The following is a 23,214-nucleotide window of genomic DNA, read 5'->3' as shown; positions in this document are numbered from 1 at the left end:
GCTGAATTTTTGATATGAGTTAGTTTAAGGTATATTATAACAATAAGTGAGAGTAATTTTTTGTTCAACCCCCGGCCAAGGGTGGAAAAAGATAAAACAAAGGGCTTTTTCAAGATAACTCAAAAAGGGTAAGAGCTAGAAAAAAAAGTTTTTCATGAAAGTTGTAAAGCAGACAATTCTACATAAAAATGGCCTCTTAACTTTTTCTTGTACTATTACAATTAACAGAGTTAGGGAGGCTAGAAGTTAAGGGAAGATTTCAGAAATTTAAAAAAAATCATAACAAACAGAAAAATGATTGAATTTTGTAATTTTTTTTTTCAATCTGCTCTAAAATATGTAACTTTTCTTTTCAGAGAAATAGATATATTTTTTAATTTTTAATAAGAAAGTTATAACAAAAAATCAAATTTTTAATCGTTAATTTTAATGATTTAACAAAATTAAATTTCTGAAATCTTCCCTTAACTTCTAGCCTCCCTAACTCTGTTTTTGAGTTATCTTGAAAAAGCCCTTTGTTTTATCTCTTTCCACCCTTGGCCGGGGGTTGAACAAAAAATTACTCTTACTTATTTTTATAATATACCTTAAACTAACTCATATCAAAAATTCAGCCAAGTTGACAAAATTTCGATTTAAAGGCTTAGTTAATTGGACTAAAAACGAATTGTCACACACAGAAGAAATGTTTACCTTGTTTCGCTAGTATCACTTGTCACCACCAGAGGGCGAGCTCTTAGCTGCGTTCGCGAATAGTATTAAAAAATATTTTCCTGAGAGTTTCCTCCCTTAGCCTTGAACCGGCATTTATCGAATTATTTCTCCCAATGACTAATTCCGCCGTAAAAAATGAACGGCATGTGATTGAGCCGGACTTAGAAGCCCTGGGTCGGAAAAGGTTAATCCTCAGTCAGTCTAAATGACGTAGACGTGATTAAAGGAAATAGTCCAATTAAAGCCCGATGAGACGAGAAATGGCAAAAGGGGGAGACTTAGGGAAATTAGGGAGGAGAGGCCAATACCGACGGAGGTTATTAATATTTTATTACCTCAGTTTTCGTTGTGAAATCAATCAATATTCCCTCTGGAGAAAACGACAGAATATTAATTAAAGCTAACCACGTTGGATTGGGACAGTTTTATACTTTTTAAATGATTATACGCAAAGTAAAAGTATGAGTAAAACTATTGGTCAATCCGACACCTTAATCGGGACAGCTTTGCTTTAACTTTCAATGAAAAACTAAAGAAGTAATTGAGCATAATGGAAATATTTATTTTTATTCCTAAACATTTTTTTTATACTGATTTCTCAGAATTGATCACTAAAAAAAATCGTTTATATTTTTTACATAACACGAAAGAAATGACTTCTGTAACTTTAGCAAAATATTGATTTTAAGTAGCGTTTCTAATTAAGAGCAGCATTTTCTCGTTTTTATCAGCGCCACTTACTGTTTTTTATATACCAGTGCCAAGACCCCAATTTTCTTTTTATTAGTCTCTTTCCCTTTTGTAATTAGGTCGTTATTGTGGGTTGAGGCTAACCTATAAAAAAGAAAATGACATTTACCGCCTTTTTTCGTTTATTTCCCTTATTCCTATATATTTATTTTTATTTCCTTTATTTTTTCATTACCTCTCAACGAACCGATAAATACGTCTTGTATTATGAAAACTAATCAGCGAGAAATTGTATTTATTATAAAACTGAAGAGATGTTTGCACTTAAGTTTTTTCGTATTATTTTTTTTATAAAAACAATCTCCAACAGATGAATAATTCTAAAATAAATCTAAAACTATATATTTTACATAAAAGATATGAGCCTTTTGTTGGAAAAACAGTTGTAGGTACTGCTCAATATGATCACCGCCTGATGCAATGGATAACTCAACCCTCTGTCGAAGTTCGCGTTCCTAGTTGTAGTTATCCATATTGTTTTTCATCTCATCAAACGCTGTATGAATCTTCTCAATGAGTTGGTCCCTGCAATGGAAAAGTCCAACGGGTTGAGATCCGGAAATCGCTGTGGTTATGGCAATGGGGCCATCATGACATATCCATCGATTTGGATACTTTTCTTTGAGTGATATCTCTTCCATAATGAGATGGTGCACCCTCATGTAAAAAGAACATCGTTCTTCTGATTTGAAGAGGAATGTCCTGAAGTGGTAGAGATAGATCGTCCAAAAGAGCCCGGTACATCTCGCTGTTCCAATTTCCGTCGAAGAAATGTGGTCAAAAACTTCACTAATTATTCCAGCCCAAACGCTTACAGATTCTTCTCTGAAAATGAGTTTCTCGAATAGCACGAGGGTGTAGCTAAGGGGGGAGCAGGGATGTGCACGGCCCCTGAAAGACCGATACCCATCCCAAAAAAATCCAATAATATCATCATCTCATATCGACAAGTCCCTGACTGCGCCACCTTTTTTTTTGGAGACCTGCGTAGAGCTTGCAGCAACCCTGAGCCCACTTCCAGCAAAAATCCTAGCTACGCCCATGATTAGGGTTTTCGATTGCCCACACAAGTTCGTTGTGGAAATTGTTGATTCCATCTCTTGTAAATGTAGCTCCGTTTCAGAAAAGGGTACTTGAAAGAGTAACCAGATGATTGCTCCGACATTCACAAAGACGAACTCTTTGGAGAAGATCGGTAGGGAGAAATTCTTGTACCGGTTGATGATGATTATTTGAAATATTTGGTTAACAAAGTATGGACTTTTTAATATGCAATCAAACATATACAATACCTACAAACCTACAATACTAGTGAATATTTGGGATAGTAGTTCGTACTGGCCAGATGCATTGTTCTGATTTCTTATCCTGGGAAAACCAAAGTTGACATTTGAACTTAGAGATGAGTCCGTCAAGTTCTAAAGTGGACCTTCCTTACGGTTCCAGATATGAAAATAAGGCCTTTCTTCGACATAAGTTTGCGGTTGATCTAAAGGGGTTTTGGCGCACTTTGAGGTATTTAAATATAAATTCTGTTCCTTATGTTTACCCGGGTGATATTAGTAGTCCATCATCTTTTAATAAGTATTTTGTTAATAGCATACCTCCTCTAAATTCAAGTAACAATAATTTTATTACTGACACCTATTCTAATAATTTTTTTTCAAATATTACCCATAAGTTTCAATTCACATTAGTGAGTGAAAAATGTATCGAAAAAATATTATCGCAAATTAAATCTAACTCTACTGGCACAGATGGCATAAATCTCAAGATGATCTTATTAGTTACACCTTTTCTTACTAGCTATATCACACATATCGTGAACAGCTGCCTTGTATCAGCTAAATTTCCATCTTTTTGGAAAAATGCTATTATTATACCCATACCTAAAGTAAATAATCCCTCTCAAACAAATCAGTTTCGTCCAATTAGTATTTTGCCTACTATATCAAAGATACTGGAAAAGGTTGTGTATGCACAATTAAGTGATTTTTTTCTTAGTAATAAAGTTATTCCTCCTACGCAATCGGGTTTTCGTTCTTTACACAGCACATCAACAGCTTTGTTCCATATTACGGATGATATATTTCGTGCCTCAGACAATAAATTAAATACATGTTTAATACTATTGGACTTTCGATACCTTAAATCATAGAATTTTTCACTTAAAACTTAAATACTTCGGATTAGATGAGAACGCGTTAAAATTTATATCCAGTTACCTAGAAGGTCGCAAACGGTCAGTTTCGGTAATTATTTTTGAGATTATGTTATATTAAATAGAGGTGTGCCTCAAGGAAGTATTTTGAGCCCTCTGCTTTCTGCTTTATATACTGCCGATGTTTTTCATTTTGTAATTCACATCAGTACGCAGATGATAAGCAAATTTATTATTATTTTTCTTTAACAAACTCACATGTGGCTTCAAATAATATTAATGAAGATGTAAATAAAATTGCTGAAGTATCAGAATGTCATGGTTTAGTCTTAAATGAAACAAAATCCCAGCTAATATAATTTGGTAGTCAAGAACTGCAGAACAATAATAATTTCAAAATCAAAATAAATGGAGTTGACTTAATTTCCACATGTGTAAAAAAATCTGGGTGTATATGTCGATTCTCGTCTAAGGTATGAGACACATATGGCACAGTTATTACAGAAGTGTTATTATAAACTCAAAATGCTGTACAGGGTGGTTGATTTTCGATAGTTTTATAGGGTACAGCCAAAACGGTGATAGGTACAAAAAATCTGATATCGATGTCCCGTCCTCTTTTTTTGAGTTTACTTCGCTGGTACCAAATGGTCTTGGCTAACTTGATTAGTTTTAGATATACAGGGTTTTTTTGAAAAATGGCCCATTTACATTAACCTCTCTATCTCCGTTGTCATTCAATTTAGAAGAAAAAAGTATGTACATTATTTGTTCTATTTTTTATTAGGAAGCCATTGGCGTACTCAGATTTTTTACAAATCGCACAGTTTCTCCGATATTGCATAAACATAGGTTTTTTTTAAATAGAACACCCTGTATTTGGTCATCCCGTTGAGTAGCATTTTTTTTACCTTTTCAGCCATATATAATAATAGATACTTTTTATTTGCCTAAATGAAGAAAAATGCAAAAAATGTAGATATAGATATTTTTTCAGTTGGCCATGTTATTTATTTATTCGTCTTTTGTTGTTTAATATTGACAGTTAGTTTATTTTTGACTGATTGAAAGCTTGTTAAACGTCTATTACTTGGTTTTAATTTTGAAAAGTATAAAAATGGTATACGAAAATCTTCACAAAGTTCAAATGTTAGAGTGTTACATTGAAAGTGAAAAAAATAGTGACACAGCTTTAAACTTATATTTGGAGAGATACCCAGAGCGTCATCAGCCAGAAAAGAGAATTTTTAGCCGACTCTATGATAATTTGTGTGAGTTTGGTTCTTTTCAAAAACCGAGAGCTAAATCTTATAATATACAGAATAGAGAAGATGATGAAATCAATACTTTAGCTTTTGTTGTCGCAAATCCCAACGTATCCAGCAGAGAAATTCAAAGAACGATAGGAATTGGTAAATTCAAAGCATTGAGAATTTTAAAAAAACACAAGTTTCGACCATATACTATAAGAAAAGTCCACCATTTGCATCCAGGAGATGAAGAGAGACGCATCATTTTCTGCCAATGGTTTTTGCAGCAAACTCATGTATACCCCAATTTTTTTCAAAATGTTATTTGGACCGACGAGGCTTTTATAAGCAGCGAAGGTATATTCAACCGGCATAATGCGCGTTATTGGTCAGATGTTAATCCTCACCAAACTGTGGCCAGAATTCAACAAGGGCGATTTGGTTTTCATGTATGGGTAGCTCTCTTCCACAATAGAGTGTTAGCTTACGAAATGTACGATGAAAACCTTAACGCTCAGAGATATGTGAGAATTTTACAAGAAAATATTATTGAACTGCTGGACGATATGTCACTAGCTCAACGATATAATATGTTCTTTCAGCATGATGGTGCGCCTCCACATAATTCCCACATAGTTAGAGAATTATTAAATCATAATTTCGGGGACAATTGGATCGGTACGTACGGACCAAACAGGTGGCCGCCTAGGTCACCAGACCTAACCCCTATAGACTTTTATTTTTGGGGGGATGTTAAAGACAAAATTTATAAGTATAGAGCTAATAATGTCGAGGAGCTAAGGGAACATTTTGAAAACTATATTCAGCGGGTGTCAAATATTCACATTTACAATGCGACCCGTTCCATTGCCAAACGTTGTCAGTTATGTATCAACGAAAATGGCCGACAATTCGAGCACTTGCTGTGACTTTGTTATGTCATTTTTGTTTTATTGTTGTTTCTCTCATTTTATAGTTGTTATTTTTGTTTAGTTTATGTTTAGATAATAGTTATAAGTGTACCTATAATTAAACCTATTAAGTAAAGATAAATGGATAATCTAATTTATTTTTTCTTTTAATTTTTTAGTCTAAGTTAGGTGCTTAATATAAAAATAATAATAGAAAACGAAGAGACCAATACTAAACAAATCTCATGGGCCACTGAAAAAATATCTATAAATTTTTTATTCAACGGAGATAGAGAGGTTAATGTAAATGGGCCATTTTTCAAAAAAACCCTGTATATCTAAAACTAATCAAGTTAGCCAAGATTTTTTGGTACCAGCTTAGTAAACTCAAAGAAAGAGGACGGGACATCGATATCAGATTTTTTGTATCTGTCACCGTTTTGGCTGTACCCTATAAAACTATCGAAAATCAACCACCCTGTACATACATAAAGATTATCTATCAGTTGCAATTAAACTTAAACTGACACATTAATTCTCTCAACTTTAACATACTGCGATATTTTGTACTGGCCAGCACTTACTGTTAAAGACAAAAACAGCCTCCAGAAATTACAAAGTGCTTGTCTAAAATTTTGTTATGGTGTTCGGAAGTATGATCATGTTACACCACTTTTTGATTCTTCTAATTGGTTAAAATTGGAGGAGAAATTTATTGTACATTTGGCTACATTAATATACAAGGTTATCACTTGCGTGATAATTCGTGGTGCAAGCATGCATCATACAATTACTCGTCACTGTACAATCAACTTAGTATTAATATGTATACGCGCATACTGTAGATTAAAGAACTAAGAATTTGGCAAAAGAGATCTGTTTGTTTTCTACTTTTATCTTCGACTAACCAGTAAAGGTAACAGTGCTAAATTTCGTGTGAATGTTGTTGAAAACATTCAATCGAAATATTTAAATAAATGTGTCTATTTCGACTATAGTACTGGTCTGTCAATCTAATACATTTTATTAGATAGATTCTTTGGTTTTTTTCCAGTAATGGGCTCCTGTTTGTTTGCCTACGGTCGCCGTGTGGGTGAGCTCTGCCGGCGGGACAGTGATTGCGAATCGGGCTTGGTGTGTGCCGAGGCGGATGGTGGTGTGTCCACAAGGGTGTGCCGACCGCCCGTGCATCAAGACAAGCAGTACTCCGAACCATGCAACATGTCCAGCGAGTGCGACATCTCCAGGGGGCTGTGCTGCCAGCTACAGAGGCGCCACCGACAGGCTCCACGCAAGGTTAGTAAAGTAAAAAAATAGCTTCTACCTTTATTGAGTATTAATAGTATACAGGGTGTTCCATCTAAGAGGAATTCTTCTATAACTCTGCAACTTCAAAATTTATTAAAAAAATGGTTTTAATAAAAGTTGCCTAAAATCATGTGGGCCATGTAGAGAAAATATATTTAACTTTACAGGGTGTGTGGAGATAGAGTATTTATTTTAAAACAAACTGTGAAAACTGCAGGTTTAGACGCTATCTAGCCTCATTTAGAAAGCTGAAATTGTTATTTTTTTTCAAAAACAACTGATTATCTGGAAAACGGTAAGTTTTAAACACCCTGTACATTTAATAAACTCTACCTAATATTAATCAAGGAATTCAAAACTAAAAGCAATAATATACAGAGTGTTCCATTTAAAATAAGAAAGTTATGTAGCGCCTACGAGAAATGGAACACCCTTTAAAGCTAAAAATATGGTCCACATGATTCCAGACAACTTTTATTAAAACCATTTTTTTATAAATTTTACAGTTACAGAGTTACAGAAGAATCCCTCTTAGGTGAAACATCCTGTATAATATTAAACAACAAATTTAGAAAAGGAAAGTAACTTAAAGCTATAGAGTTTAGTAAAATTGCTTTTCGTACGAGATTTATTTATACTATTTATTCGCATTTTGTGTTAGTAGGTAATTATAAGCAAATACTGATAGATATAAAAGCATTACAAAGTTAGAAATTTAAAAAATTTCATAGTAGGTACTTGTGTAGGATTTCCGTAACCTAGTAACCTGACAAAATTTTGTTTATTTATATAATAACAGTTAAGTTTCATTTTTGTGAGTCGAATTGATCCTAAGTTATACAGGGTGTTTCTAAAATAGGGTTCCAAACTTCTGCTGCATTTATAACTCATTAAAATAAGCCAAAAAGTTCCTATTAACATGTTTTACATGGATTTGGATCTTATATGCCCTTAAAAAGGCTCAAACAAAACTGTCTTTTTTTTAATAAATTGCAGTTATGAAGGATCCGATCATTTAATAAATAATTTAGGACATAAACTAAAACTATTTAAATGTAGAGTTACATTTACTAATTAAAGAAATAATTACTACTGCAGACAATATAGCTAAATGTGAAATAGAAAATAATGGGATTAAAATTAGTAATAATAAGTTAAATTACAAGAACTGCTCGAAGTGACCACCTTGCATTTCGATGCATAATCTAGCTCGACGCTTCAATGATTTGTGAACTCTTTGGAAAATCCTAGGTGTTTGCCTTATTTCCATGCACGCGGTTTCAATTTCCTCCCATAGTTGCTGAATGGTCTCAATTGGAATTTTATAAACCTTTGCCTTAAGTTGACCCCACAAAAAATAGTCCAGGGGTTAAGGTCAGGGGAACGTGGAGGCCAGGGAACAGGACCTCCTCGGCCTATCCATTTTTCTCCATACAACTCATTTAAGTGTTGCCTTACATTATGTAGGTAGTGAGGTGGCGCCCCGTCCTGCATAAACCATATGCTTTGGCGTTCAATTAAAGGGACATCTTCCAAAAGTCCTGGCAAGTCATTAACTAAAAAATTGTAATAATTCTCACCATTCAATCGATTAGGCAACTCAGATGGTCCGATTAGCCGATCGCCTAAAATGCCTGCCCAAACGTTGACGGAAAACCGAATCTGATGTCTGGACTGAAATATGCTGTGTGGGTTTTCATCAGCACATTCATGAGCGTTATGAAAATTGACATAACCATCTTTACTGAAGCTTGCCTCATACGTAAACAATATAAGAGATGCAAAATTCGGAATCCGCCTCGATTTTTGCAAAAACCATAGGCAGAACTGCCGACGTGGTTCGTAGTCATTCGGATTTAAAGCTTAAACACGCTGAATATGAAAAGGATGAAGTAGTTGTTCACAAAGAATTCGCCAAACTACGGAAAAACTAATGTTATGCATACGTGCGACACTTCTTACACTAACCCTTGGATTGTCCTGCACAGCTCTCAATACATTTTCTTCCTTCACCGGAGTTCTTACAAATCTGTCTCTGCCACGATCATTTACTCTTGGTTGTAACGAACCATTTTCTCTTAAACGATGGATCCTCTGAAATACCTGTCGAGAAGGAAGTCTTCTATTCGGGTATGCTGCCGCATACAGACGCCTCGCTTCTGCTGCATTTCTAGCCGCACGGCCGTACATAAAGTGCATATCTGCCACTTCCGTGTTTGAATATTACTCCATTTTATGAGTTGCAATAATGTTGTATACTTAAATTTTCCACTCACCATTTTTACTAATTAAACACTGCAAAGCTCAATTGACAGTTTATCAATAACTTAAATTGTTAAGCGTTTTGGCAACGTCAGTCTTTTATTTGCCATGGTAAACAGATTTTTGTAATTTTTGGCCTAATAACTTAAAGAGCAGAGTAATTTTCAACTCAATTTACTCGAAAACCATTGCAAATATCGATTTAGACAACGATAATATTTTTTACGTAAAATTGTTAAGATTTTATAAATCTGTACAGAAAATTGTAAAAAAATTGAAATAAAAAAAATTACGGGCCAAAAACCCCCTTCAGCAACCTAAATGGGACGCATATGATTTGCATGTCGAAAAACGGAGTAGCCCATGTTATTTAACGTAAAAAGTTATGTAAGACCCATACATTTTTTTTCTATTTATTTGCGACCGTTTTGTCAATAACAGAAAAAAACAGTTTTGTTTGAGCCCTTTTAAGGGCATATAACTTCCTAAAAAATTATCAATGTAGCTGTAGCCTGATCACTAGTTTCTTCGTTTCTGTGGTTGCATATGCACTAGGAGCATATCAAGGTCATTTCATCTGTTGTACAGCCTCTAATACCAAATTATTTTAGATTTTGAACAGCGAAAACAATTCCTGGAGTACACCTTCTGTAGAGCTGACTATATTGCTACCTCAGAAGTGCCGCAAGGTTCTAACTTGGGGCCTTTGCTTTTATTATATTTATAAATGATTTGTCGCTAAAGTTGCAAATAAAAATTCATTCATAGGAGTCACAATCATTTCATTAATAACTGTTATGTTACAGAAAACTGTTCGGTACTAATTATTTGTAGCTAAACAACGTTCAACGTTCAACGTTTCTATTTTATCATAGAAAGCGTGTCTTTGATCTTTGACTATGGCACTTAAAGTTTAGAAATGCGTGAGAATTTTAAAGTCTTAGAAGATTTATTTGATAGCAAATTCACATTTACTGAGTAAAATTGAGTAAATTGAGTGAAATTGTTTTACAGTTTACTTTAAGTTTCCAGTTAATCAAATTTTTGGCTTATTATAACGAGTTATAAACGCAGCAGAAATTTGGAACCCTATTTTAGAAATACCCTGTATATTAATTATAAAAATGAGTCTTGCTCTGAAACAATTTAGAAAATGGTTCTGAAGACCTTTTAAATACGGCTCGAGAAGCATCTTCGAGCTTACTTACTTCCTTGAAAATCCAAGGAAAAATACGAGAAGGTATATGAAATATTTTGGGGAGGATGACAAAAAACACCCTAATAACTGATGAAAGTGTAATGCTAGCGTATTTTTTTGAGAAGGTAAGCTGTTTTTTATACATATTTTAGTGTTTTTCATACGATGTCTTTCGCTATTTTAGGCAAAATCTCTTAAGGCAACCAGTTTATGGTCTACATATTCCATGTTGAAAAGTAGGTACTATGCAAATAAACGAAAAAATGGTTACATCACATAACATAATAAGCTACTTGCCTTTTTAAAACATCAAAATGACATACGAAGCAAAGTAATCAAAAGGTTTGACTATGGAAAACGTTACTATATTTTTAAAAGAGGTTCCAGACGATAAGTTCTTATTAATGAGAGTGGTACTAATATTTACTTTAAATGGGGCATGTCGACGTGCAGAATTGTGCAGTTTAACTGTTAAAGATATAGAAGACACGGGGAAAATTTTAGTTATAACTTTGCATGATACCAAAACCAAAAAGGAACGTGCATTTACCGTAGGGTATGAATTTTTTCATAATTGAGACCCAAACAAGTAGAACACAATAATTTTTCATTTATTATAATCACGGTAAGTGCACAATACAATCAACTGGAATTTACCATAGGTCTAATATGCGTCAACAAAAATTCCCCAAAGAGTTGCAGAATATTTAAAGCTGCCAAATGTATCCAGTTACACTGGCCATTGCTTGAGGAGGACGTCTGCCACCTTCCTCGCTGACAGTGGAGCTGATTGATATTCAAACACTTAAAAAACATGGAGGATGGCAGTATAATAGTATGGGTGAAGGGTATATCGAAAAAAGCATCGTTAATAAGTTAAAAATTTCAGAAAGAATATTTCATCAGTAAGAACTAGTGGCAAGATTATTCAGGAATGCAGATAGAGAATCATAATAGTTTTCAGGAAGAACAAGTAGAATTGAATAAATTTCGTGTTGTTGACTTTTCAAATTGGAATAATTGTACTTTTAATAGGTATACAGGGTGTGACGTGTATAATCTATAAAAATTAAACTACAGCTTCGTAACGATATTTGTAATAGAAAAGTCTTATACGAAAAAATTCTATTTTTGCGTCAATTAAAGTTCAATTATGGATCAAAATATTTTCTCTGAAACGGTCCTGTCCGTGTGCTGTACGATGAGTTACGTGCTGTAGACCAGCCGCGTAAACAAATCGTCGTTGAAAGATAGAAAGATACTTCTCAATTTTGGGGAATTTTTCAATGCAAAAGAACAAACTAAGAAAAATAGATATTTTTAAAAAAACTGATATAATCTTATTATAATAGTTAATAGTAATTACTATCTTAAATGCATTGTAGTTACTGCAAGAGTTCGCAAACAAAACCACATGCGTAAGCATCTGTCGTTGCCAACTGCGTGCACTAAACAAACTCCATTAAAATATGGAACAAAATAAAATTTATCATTTCAAGAGAGAATGTTGAAATTGATCCCCATTAACGCGGATACAGGCATGGCACCGTCGCACCCAATTTTGGCGAATATTTTCCCAAATTCCAGGTATTCCCCTAATTGTGTCAGCAGCTTTAAGTATACGATTTCGCAATTCTTCCATCAATTGGAATATTGTAAAAATGACTTCAAGTGACTCCAAAGATAAAAGTCCATTGGAGTTAAATCGGGTGACCGAGGTGGCCACGGCACAGGACCAAAGCGTCCAATCCATCGCTAAGGAAACATTTCATTCAAAAGTGTCGTTACGTTACTTCTCGAGTACTATGTGGAAGAGCCCCATCTTGAAGATAAAACATGCGTGCCCGAACTTGTAATGCCACATCGTCCAATAATTCAGGCAACCGGTTCTCCAAAAAGTCAGCATATGTTGGTTCATTTAGTCGTCCTTCAAAGAAATAGGAACCCACAAGTACGTCGCCTAGTATGCCAGCCCAAACATTTACCGAGAACCGATGTTGAAAATGAATTTCCCTAATTGCGTGAGGATTTTCATCGGCCCATCCGTGCAAATTATGGAAATTCATTTCATCACGGATAAATATCGCCTCATCTGTTACACAAACATAAGCAGGAAAGTCTTCTTGATTGGAACATTGCCGTAAAAACCATCTGCAAAAACGCATTCGTTGATCACAATCCGGGTGTAAAATCTGTTGAACTGGTTGCAGATGATAGGGGTGCAACATCTGGCGCCTTAAGATGCGATGTGCGGTAGGAGATAAGGTTCCTACTTGCTGTGCGACTCGTCGAGTACTAATTGTGGGGTCTTCGTCAAGATTTTCCAACACTGCATCTTCAACATTAATGTTCACTTGCTGACCACGTCCTTCTCCTTGAGGAACAACACTTCCCGTATCTCGCAGCCGCTGAACGCACTGTAGCATTGTATTTACACATGGGGGGTGACGTTGTTACCATCGTTCCGGTACAACCCAGTCGCCGCGAGCGCATTTTCTCCGGCTGCACCATACAGTAACACCATATCGACACGTTCGGATATAGTAAATGCATTGTTTTCTCGGTTCATTGTAAAATTAGTTTGTGCACAAACTAAAAAATTAAGCAAAGTAAGAAATAAGAACCTCGTTTTTAATGTAATCGGCACGCTAATCTTATTTTTTAGTTTGTAAAAATTACACTATCACTATCGTGGAATTACAAAATAAAAACTTTTGTTTTGAATCTTTCACTTTTTATCACAAAATCAGTTGACTGCACAAATTTTTTGACAATGTAACCTAGTCTTCTTATAGTATTACTAGTATTAGATTATACCGACTTAAATTATGAGGTTGCATCTCGGGTCGCATAAAAACATTTCTAAAGTTTTTTATAAATAACACAGGGTCGGCCTTCATTTTTGTTGAATAAATGAATTTTAATTTACAAAAAAAAACGCGAAGATAGAACTTTTTCGTATAAGACTTTCTATTACAAATATCATCAGGAAGCTGTTTAATTTTTATAGATTATACACGCCACACACTGTATATAACAATGTTTCCAATATTTAAATAAACAATTTTCTGTCAAACTGTTTTTTATTAACAGTGACATTACTACATAGTGAAGTGACATTTCATGTGGTAAAGTGCCACTTTAGTAAACGATTTTGAATTTAGTAAAATAGCAAGATAATAGGGTAATTATCTTTTTAATAATTATACTGAATGAATTCATTGTTCATCATTTTATGACTATGTAACCACATGTTTAAAGCCAGATGTTTAGAACAAAAAACACATAAGAGCATTTTAGATTGTTCGTCCCATTTTTAATTTTCAAACAGATGCACGCCCTAACAAATGGTCTCGTATAACAGAGAAATATTGTATGCTGTCACTGCTCCACAGCACTGGATAAGGCCGAAGCTAAACACAATTTTCTTTTTAGCCACGATGACATGTATGAATATATATTTCTGGCAAACCCCGCTTCAGAAAGCGATAAAAAATGTAACTCAATATTTACGCTGCCATTCCAGAGGGCAATTTACTACCAGCGAATTTTACGACGGAGCTCTTAGTACCATTACGGCATGAATCCCGCGAGCTGTAAAAAGTTATAAAATGGAGTTACGCGCCTTACCAGCAAATCTAATACTCCCGAATATGTACTGGTGGTTATGTACTATTAACGCCTTCATGGAAAGGAAATTTTGTAGAAATGGGCTCATAAATCTCGGTAAATTGCGATACGTATAAGCGAAATCTGCGGGAATATATATTTTTTTTAATGTTTTTATGATTCTGTTATCACGCTGCGTCCTTACAAAGAACATGTAAATTTGCCTCATAAATCTTATACTTCTACCGATTCTCCTCCATAAATTCTATACATAAAATACATAAAAATATTTTTATTCACATTCGTTCGTAACGATGGACTATTTATAGTCCCCTTTGTCAAGTGTGTTCTTACATAAAATTCTAAATATGGATACAGAAAATGTAAAAAGTATTTAGTCCAGGCTGTATCGTCGCTCCCGCTAGGAACATGATTCTCATTCGATTTTTCTCAAAATCTTACTAAAAAAATGACCCTTGAAACATATCCGCATGTTGCCAGACGTTACTAATGGTCAAAAATTGTTTAAACAATTTTTTTTAAACAAATTCGTAATTTTCGATTTTTTCACTCGAAATAATTTTTCTTAGGCTTCTTGGGGTATCCTGAACAAAAAAGTTCCTATGCAACTTTTCTCTAAAATCTACCGTTTTCGAAATATTAACGATTTTTTTGTTCGAAAAAACGCAATTTTAACCAATTTCAACTGTAACAAAAGCCGGGACATGTAGTCATTTATTTATTAGTTCACGGAACGGATGGGCCAACTAAAATATTTTAGTCATCACAAATTATCGAAAGATGAGGGCTTTCAAGTAGGTAGCGTCGTCCTTCGGAGAAATTTGCCAATATTTTTAACAAATTCACTTAAACTGCCGGGGCCATGTATTTTTAATAACGCGCGAAATCACGAGAAGAGCGTAGAGGTTCCAAAGTAGAATTGAATTAAATTGTGAAATAGATAGTAATTCGAAAAGAGAGTCATGGCTGGTTTTTTGACGGATTTTCCAAGCTATAAGAGTAGATTAAATGAGATCGACTAATCCGTCCCGTAATTGCTACACGGAGTCACTAGAGGAAGGCTAGGGTTACTTGTAAGTAAGTTTACTTTCAAAATTCTTATATAAATGTAAAGTCAAGTCAATTAGGCAATTATTAACCTAGTACAGTTATCCAAGCGTCCCGATATTCAGGTCCCCGCCAAAAGATAAGAACCGAAACTTCTGGACCCAGGAAATGGGCGTGGTGAAGCGAAGTGTAGAATTCGAGAAAGATCTGCAAGAAAGGCAGTTCTTCCTTAGATTTCACATTGAGCAGTCGACCTAGTTTTAGATTAGAGTCTCGGGCTAGTTAATTAAATTTAACAATAGATAAAGTTTTTCCAAATTCTGCTATGAAGCGCGCATTCCCTGAATCTCGGTACGCTGTCGCGTGGAAATCAATTAATTAATAATGTTGTTCGAGCCGTTGTGTTGTCATTTTGTTTGTTTCTTTTGTTCATTGTTATTAAAACCCTTCCTGGAAGTTTTGGTGCTTCTTTTTGTTTCTTCCAACTTCAGTGTCACCCTGTATAGCCAACCACTACAGTCTACGTAAACAGTAAAGGGTAAGTGCCTGAAACTCAGTCTCTGAACATACAACATTTCTAAGTTCCCACGTATTAATTAAAGTATAATGATAATTATAAACTCCCTTTCGAGAATTAAATAGTAAACTCTTGTGAAATCCAGACTAGTTATGATACTGGTCATAACGAATGATAGGTAAATAAAGAAATAACCCCTCAGGTTACACAACGTCAATAAACTATATTAAAAATTGCAATTTTTTGTGTTGCCAAAATTCTTAAATAATCTTTGAACATCCATAAACAAACATCCGAAGAGTAACGCCGGCATATTTTATTCTGAAGACTTGTCGGTTTATTGTTAATAAGGCGCGCGCGCCGCGTTTCTCGGCCCCTTTCGGCCGCCTCCGTCGGCCGCGTCTCTCTCGTACTCACTCGATGTATATACTCTACGCCTACAACTAAGGATCTGATTGTATCGCTCAATATTGACCGGTAGGTTTGTTGTTTTTTGATAATAATAAACTTAATATTGATAAACTATTTAATAAATAATGTTAATAAGAAAATAAGAATAAATGTTATATATTTTATTGGAAAATAGCATATACTCGAATAAATCAATTAACTTAAATTTTCTTAATCATTGTCATGAAAAACAATTTGATAATTTAGTTAGGGTATTAATTACAAAAACTTATTGGTAAAGAAAAACTAAACAATAGTAATGTCAGGTACATGTTTGGAAAATCAATGAAAAACTACGTAATTCAATTATTTATAAGTTATATAATGTTTTATTAGTTATTTACAATACATTAATTTATATTTTATTAATTGAATACAAAATTGTTACTTAACATCTGTATAAATATTAGTTGCAATCTTCACTTGCCGAGAAACGCGGCGAGTGCGCCTTATTAACATATGTCGGCGTAACTCTTCGAATTTTTGTTAAGGGATGTTCAAAGATTATTTATTTATTATTATTCAAAAAAATCGTTAATATCTCGAAAACGGTAGATTTTAGAGAAAAGTTGCATAGGAACTTTTTTGTTCAGGATACCCCAAAAAACCAAAAAAATTATTTCGAGCGAAAAAATCGAAAATTACGAATTTGTTTAAAAAAATTGTTTAAACAATTTTTGACCATTAGTAACGTCTGGCAACATGCGGATATGTTACAAGGGTCATTTTTTTTTGTAAGATTATGAAAAAAAAATGAGAATCATGTTCCTAACGGGAGCGACGATACAGCTAGGACTAATTTGAATTTAAAGGATTTTAGGAAAAGGTAAATGATCTCTCAGGTTTGGCTAGGATATTAGATTTTTCTCTTCTTCGGACCCTACAGACTTATTAGTTCTTGAAGTTGACAATTGAAAATCGATTTATCATTATAAAGATTTCTCAAAAATATTGCTTTTCCATAAAGTACGAGGTCTATTCAGAAAATAACCGATGGAGATATTTGGAGGGCTCAGAAGCCAATCAGTGTAAGTCACTGAATACAGAAAATGAGAAAATTGGCTAAGTATTTGTAAAACTTGTTAGAATAAAATAAAGATTCTCATAAAGATATTAGGTAATAATTATTTTTATTGAGATATAACATTGCATACATTTCAACTTTAAGAAGAAACCTTCAATGCGTAACTTAATTTCCAGAGAAAAGTGACTTACACTGATTGGCTTTAGTGGTATATGGTTGGCAGCATTGCGTTGCGCATAACCTCGTCTATAACCACAGGCTCTTGGATTGTTGATATCTCATTTAGTTTTCGTGATATTGTTATTTGAATGCAACGCGTTTAAGTGTTAGTGACGATTTTTGAAATGTGCGTTTTTCTGGAACAACGACGCAACGTAAAATTTTGCGTTAAACTGCGGAAACTTTCATGGAAACGTTGCAAGTTTTGAAACAAGCTTACGGAGATGAGGCTCTGGATCGTACGCAATGTTAAGAGTGGTTTTCAAGATTTAAAAGTGGTCGTCAGTCAACTGAAGATGATCCTCGACCAGGAAGGCCTTCGACTTCAACTAATGACTCCCAGGTTCAGAAAGTCAAAGATCTGGTGCGTGCAAATCGCCGACTGACTGACATTGCAGAAGAGGTTAGCATCTCAATTGCTAACCTCTTCTGCAATGTCAGTCCAATTGATCCAATTGGATTGGATCAATCAATTATTGGATCCTACCGACTGCGCCAGTTATTGGGTCGTTGTCTACAGGATCCAATAACTGGCGCAGTCGGTAGGATCCAATAACTTGGGAACGTCATGAAATTTTGACATGCATCGAGTTGTAGCAAAATCTGTTCCTCGCTTGATGATAGAATAACAGAAAGAAAATCGTATGGACGTTTGTCGGCAGCTCCGTGAACAATCCAACGACGATTCAAAGGATCATAATGGAAGACGAATGCTGAGTTTACGGCTGCGACTTTGAGACAAAAGTTCAATCATCACAATGGCAAAGGATCTCCACACCCCGAGAAACCACGTCCGTCTTGATCCAATGTCAAAGTGATGGTCACTGTTTTTTTTTCGACTTTAATGGAATTGCGCATTTTGAATTCTTGCTTCAAGGTGTAACAATGAATTGTGTATACTATCAAGGCCTTTTACAACAGTTACGTGAAAAAAAAAGGCAAATAGTGTTGTGATGAGACAACTCATGATTATTGACCCCCATGACAATGCGCCCGTACGCTCAGCTTTGTCCATTCGTCGGTTTTGTACCAAAAATCAAATTGTTATTCTCCCTCACCCTCCATACTCGCCAGACCTGGCTCCTTGCGATTTTTTCTAATTTTCGAAATTAAAATCAGTGCTGAAAGGACGCCGTTCTCCGACTATTGATGACATCCAAGCAAATTCGTCACAGATTTTAAATAAAACTATCCAGGACTGCTTCGCAAAATGGAAACATCTGGAAATAATATGTGAATAGGGGAGAGGAATTTTTTGAAGGAGACAATGTATAAAATTAATAATAAATTAAAAAAAATAAAGTTCGGTTATTTTCTGAACAGACCTCTAACTTTCGTATTATATTTTCGTTGTTTCAATAGCAAAATATCAGTAGCAACTAACAACATAGCTATAATAATCAATTCTGTCTAGTTTCATTAACATTTATTAGACTTTAGCAATGAAAAGACCCTCCAAATAAAAAAATTCTGTTATAAATGCTGGGTCACAACTGTAATCCTTCACCCCCTATTCTGCTAAATCTTTGATTTCGGTAATCTATCACTTGGCTATCGTTAATGGATAGTGATTATTGAACCACATTTATCACAGGACTAAACGGAGCTAAACGGAGGGCATTCCAGTAATCTTTTTGTCCAGTCTGTAAGAAATAAAAGTCATTCCTTCTGACCGTCAACATTCATAGAACGACACAGGCTTTTTTAACTTTGGCATTTATCTTCTGCAAATTAAATAGTCCTTACTATAAATAAGTAAATAGAAAGTCTGAGTTTTGATTCGTTTCGCAGATATTTAAATGTTACAATATTTTAATCCAAAAAAATAGACAATTCTGAGATTTCTGAAATATTTCTATTCATTAATTAGCTCACTTTTCCGTATGTTGGTGGATAATTTATAAATTCTTTGTCTAAAAAGCAACTGACAAATAATTTTAGTCTAGTTTTAACTGACCTTTTAAATTTATTTTGGACCATGTTGATTTAGTTTTAGGTTTATATTATTATAATTATGTGTATTACATATCGTTGGCTTGGAGCAAGACTGCTACATCTCAAAATATTCATATTTTTCAGGAGAAGCAGTTGAATGTTAGGCTTCGCACGTTTAATTTTATTTCCTAATTGCTATTAAACTTATGGGTATAATACTCAGGAATTTTGATCTTTAGACCTTTCTTATCATAGTAAATTTAATTGTTCTTGGTTAGCTTCGTTTAATTAATTGCCAATTGCCAGATGAAACAGTTTTGCTAATAAGAATGAGATTGAAGCCGCGGGATTTTTGTAAGTTAAAATGATACAGCATTTGTTAGGACATATTTTATTAGTTAAAATGAACAAAAATATAAACCCTTAATTTTAAAAACCAAAAACGTATTCAACTAAAAACACAAATAAATTCTTCAAATAAAATAAACAAGTATTATCTTTGAAAGTAGAGAAATAAATTTTACTTAGTTTATCAAAGTTAGGTTTAGCCATTAAAAAATCGTTCTAAATAAGTAGTACCTCTGTTACTAAATATTGTTAGTAGACAAAATTAAACATAGGTGCAAATAAAAATAAACCTCACTAAAAACTAGCTATAAAAATACGCTCAAAAAGAAGTTCACTGAGTGTGATAACTCAAAATTGCCAATTTTCGAGGCGTAGCAGTCTTGCTCCAACCCAACGATATGACGTATAAGAATATAGTATCCAATTTATTAAACACAAATATGAAAATGGTATATTTATTTAAAAAATAATTCAAAACACTTTTTTAAAGAAATTATTACACATAAGTATGCACAAAAAATATAACACAGAGTATAATAGAATATAATAAAGACAAAAAAAGGGAGAATAAGAGAAAAATAATACCTAATTATGTTTTAAACAGCATTAATATACAGTACGCCCCTAAAGTATGGAATAAATTCAGTAAAAACGAAACAAATTTTTTTTGGGAAAAATCCTGGAACAGGTCGATTTTTAAATTAAAAAATACATATTTTACCATAAAAGGCGATTTTAAACCGTCATTTGTTTTCGAGTAATGACGTCATTGCATTTTTTTTAAATAGCAACTCCCTATTTTTTTTCTTGATTCTGAAAGATCGTTTCATTGTCGATCCGACAGTATTAAAATGTTGCTATCTTGAAAGTTTTCGAGCAAATTTCCATACTTTAGGCGCGTACTGTATAAGAAACTAATTTAAAGGGAATAATCAATTTCATATTTGAAACTAATTTACTATTTTCTTCGAATCCTAATTGAATTTTCATTATCAAAAAAATTTAAATTCATATTTTTATAGTTATCAAACTACATGGTACCATTTTAACTGGTTGAATCAATTTTGACACAAACTAATAAGTAACTAATAAGTAATCTTTTGTAAACTCTGAAAGAAAATCATAGTGAGACAAATTTCTAACTACCTAACATCCTACAAATACTTTTTGTTATCTTAAATATGATGGAAGAATAGGTAATTCTACAACCCGAGATCTTGGGATCAACATTTTTCATCCCGAGATTGAGTCCCGATTCCGAAAAATGGACACCCTTGTGTTACTCAGCAAACATTGAACAAGCGTTTAAAACAAATAAAAAAGATGGTCATTGTCAATATTTCAAAAACATTACAGAGGAACAGCGTCGAAAAAGACGAAAAGTTACTAAACAACATAGAACATAAGAACCTGAAGAAGGTAATAGAAAGACAAACAAAAGGACTGACATTAAGATTGAAAATTTTAAAGACTAACTCAAATGAAGAAAAGATGAGCCAACATATTAATTGAATTCAGTGGTGGTGGGGACAGAGTAAACATTATTCTCAAATCAATCAAATATACTCGCAGAGAATTTTATTCAAAAATCATTAGTCTGGTTTGACTGTATATGAATTCTTTGTTAGAAATTATTGTAATTTAATTAAACACAATCATCAAATACCATTAGCCTAGAAATTGTGAACTTTCCACGTGTGTAAACTCCTTACAAATTCGTTTTTCCAGATCATTTTTTTTTCTCTTAAATGATTACATAGAGCCAAAAAAACCGATACTAATGCACCCCCGCCAACATTAATCACTGCAGCCCTATTTGAGTTATACAATAAATTTAAATTGTCTAATTTAGCGGATCCCGTGAAGTATAAAATCTCGTTAACTTGACGCCCGTCGCCTTATATTCAGTTTCGCTACGATCCCAAATTGACATTGGGATTTTCCTAACGAACGTCGGTTTTTGTACTCCTAAACGATATGCCCAAATCCAGAACGCGGTAGAACGACGGGGCGGGTAAAAACTTTTACGCTTCGCTATGGTACAATGAACCCTAAAATATGAAGGTTATTAATTTGAAAACGTACAACTCGGGATTTATTTTGCAGCAGTGTCTGTTTTTAGGTAATACGCGTTTCTGATGGCGCGAATTAAAGCGTTTTCATCCGGGGGTGCCCCAAATGTCCATGAAATCGAGTTCCGACGCCTTTTTTCATTAATGAAAGGGGCAAATTCACGTTTCCAGTCGGAAATGTTATTTTAACTTTAATTTGTAAAATACTTTTTCCTAAATATGATTTGCTGTTTATATAACAGATAAAAATGAAATAAAAAGTATTTAGAAATAGAAATTATTTAAGATTATCAATTTGGTTTTAGAAGTGGTCTGGTCTTTCTACTACCTATGATCTCCTCAAAGCAACAAAATTTATTGTTTTGAAAGACTTGAGAAAGCCGCTCATTGTACTGTTATGGGCTGTGATCTACCCAGGCTTTCGGCTTTGTTTGATAAATAAATTAAAAAACTGGAATATTACTTATAGGTCAAGGGAATTACCCCCAACTTTATTATTGCAATCATATTCAAAAAGATGTAAACAATTTGTTCCAATTAATGATATTAACTCATACATTCAATTGGTTTGAATTGGAGTACCACAGGGCTCCGTCCTAGGGCCACTTTTATTTTTATTTTATGTAAATGATTTAATACATTTCCTGTCAACAAACAAATGCATTCTCCTTGCTGATGATACAACTCTGTTTAATACCACTGTCAGTGTGAAATCCATGATGGACTCCATTTCGATTACTAGTTACTTGTTACTAGGCTATAAAATGATTCTCAGCAAATAATTTAACTCTCAAACCAGACAAAACTGCGCAATTGTGTTTATTACACCTTCTAGGAGTGGATATTGATGAGGGTGTTTCCTGGAAACATCATGTAAATATTCTCGATAAATTGTCAAGCGTAATATTTTTAATTAGAGAGCGAGTTTCTCAATTATGGTATTTTACGTAATGTCTATTTTAGCTTATTTCATTTGCGCATTTCATATGTGACAGCCTTTTGATAAAAAGGACTTAAATATTCAATTTACTGATTTACGCATCTCTTATAGGCGAGCGGTTCACCCCTAAAAAAAAAGGCATGAACCGACTAAATTTTTAAAACAAAAACCTACAACATTAAACTTTTTTATTTTATTGTGTATTTTTCTGATAGTTTACATATGTTTTTTATATTTTTCGGCATCGTCAATTGTTATAAACAAAAAAGTTGAAAAAAAATTATTCGCAGAATGGCTTCGAAAAGTTTTTAATTGTAAAATGGACCAAAATAAACACTTTTTGTTCTTTGACAAAAATTCGAAAAATGCTTCGTTTCCGAGATGTTTACAATTTAATGTGAAAAAAGTGACGAAATCGACAAACTTTCGGAATTTTTTTCTCAAAAACTACTGAACAAATTTTAATTCTAAAAAAAGC

General features: G+C 33.7%; 1 protein-coding gene across 1 annotated transcript in view; it reads left to right on the top strand.

Annotated features, from left to right (window-relative positions):
• Nucleotides 1-21,236, top strand: part of LOC108911596 (ITG-like peptide) — a 66,255-nt gene extending 45,019 nt beyond the window's left edge. The window contains exons 4-5 of the mRNA XM_018716571.1: nt 6,841-7,082; nt 21,081-21,236. Of these exons, the coding sequence (XP_018572087.1) occupies nt 6,841-7,082; nt 21,081-21,236 (398 nt within the window). The remainder of the gene's footprint in view (nt 1-6,840; nt 7,083-21,080) is intronic.
• Nucleotides 21,237-23,214: the final 1,978 nt, after the last annotated feature.

This window comes from Anoplophora glabripennis, unplaced genomic scaffold, assembly GCF_000390285.2.
Source record: "Anoplophora glabripennis isolate ALB-LARVAE unplaced genomic scaffold, Agla_2.0 scaffold364, whole genome shotgun sequence".
Classification (NCBI taxonomy): domain Eukaryota; kingdom Metazoa; phylum Arthropoda; class Insecta; order Coleoptera; family Cerambycidae; genus Anoplophora; species Anoplophora glabripennis.
Note: the sequence above shows the minus strand (reverse complement) of the source record. Positions and strands in the feature narration are given on the sequence as shown.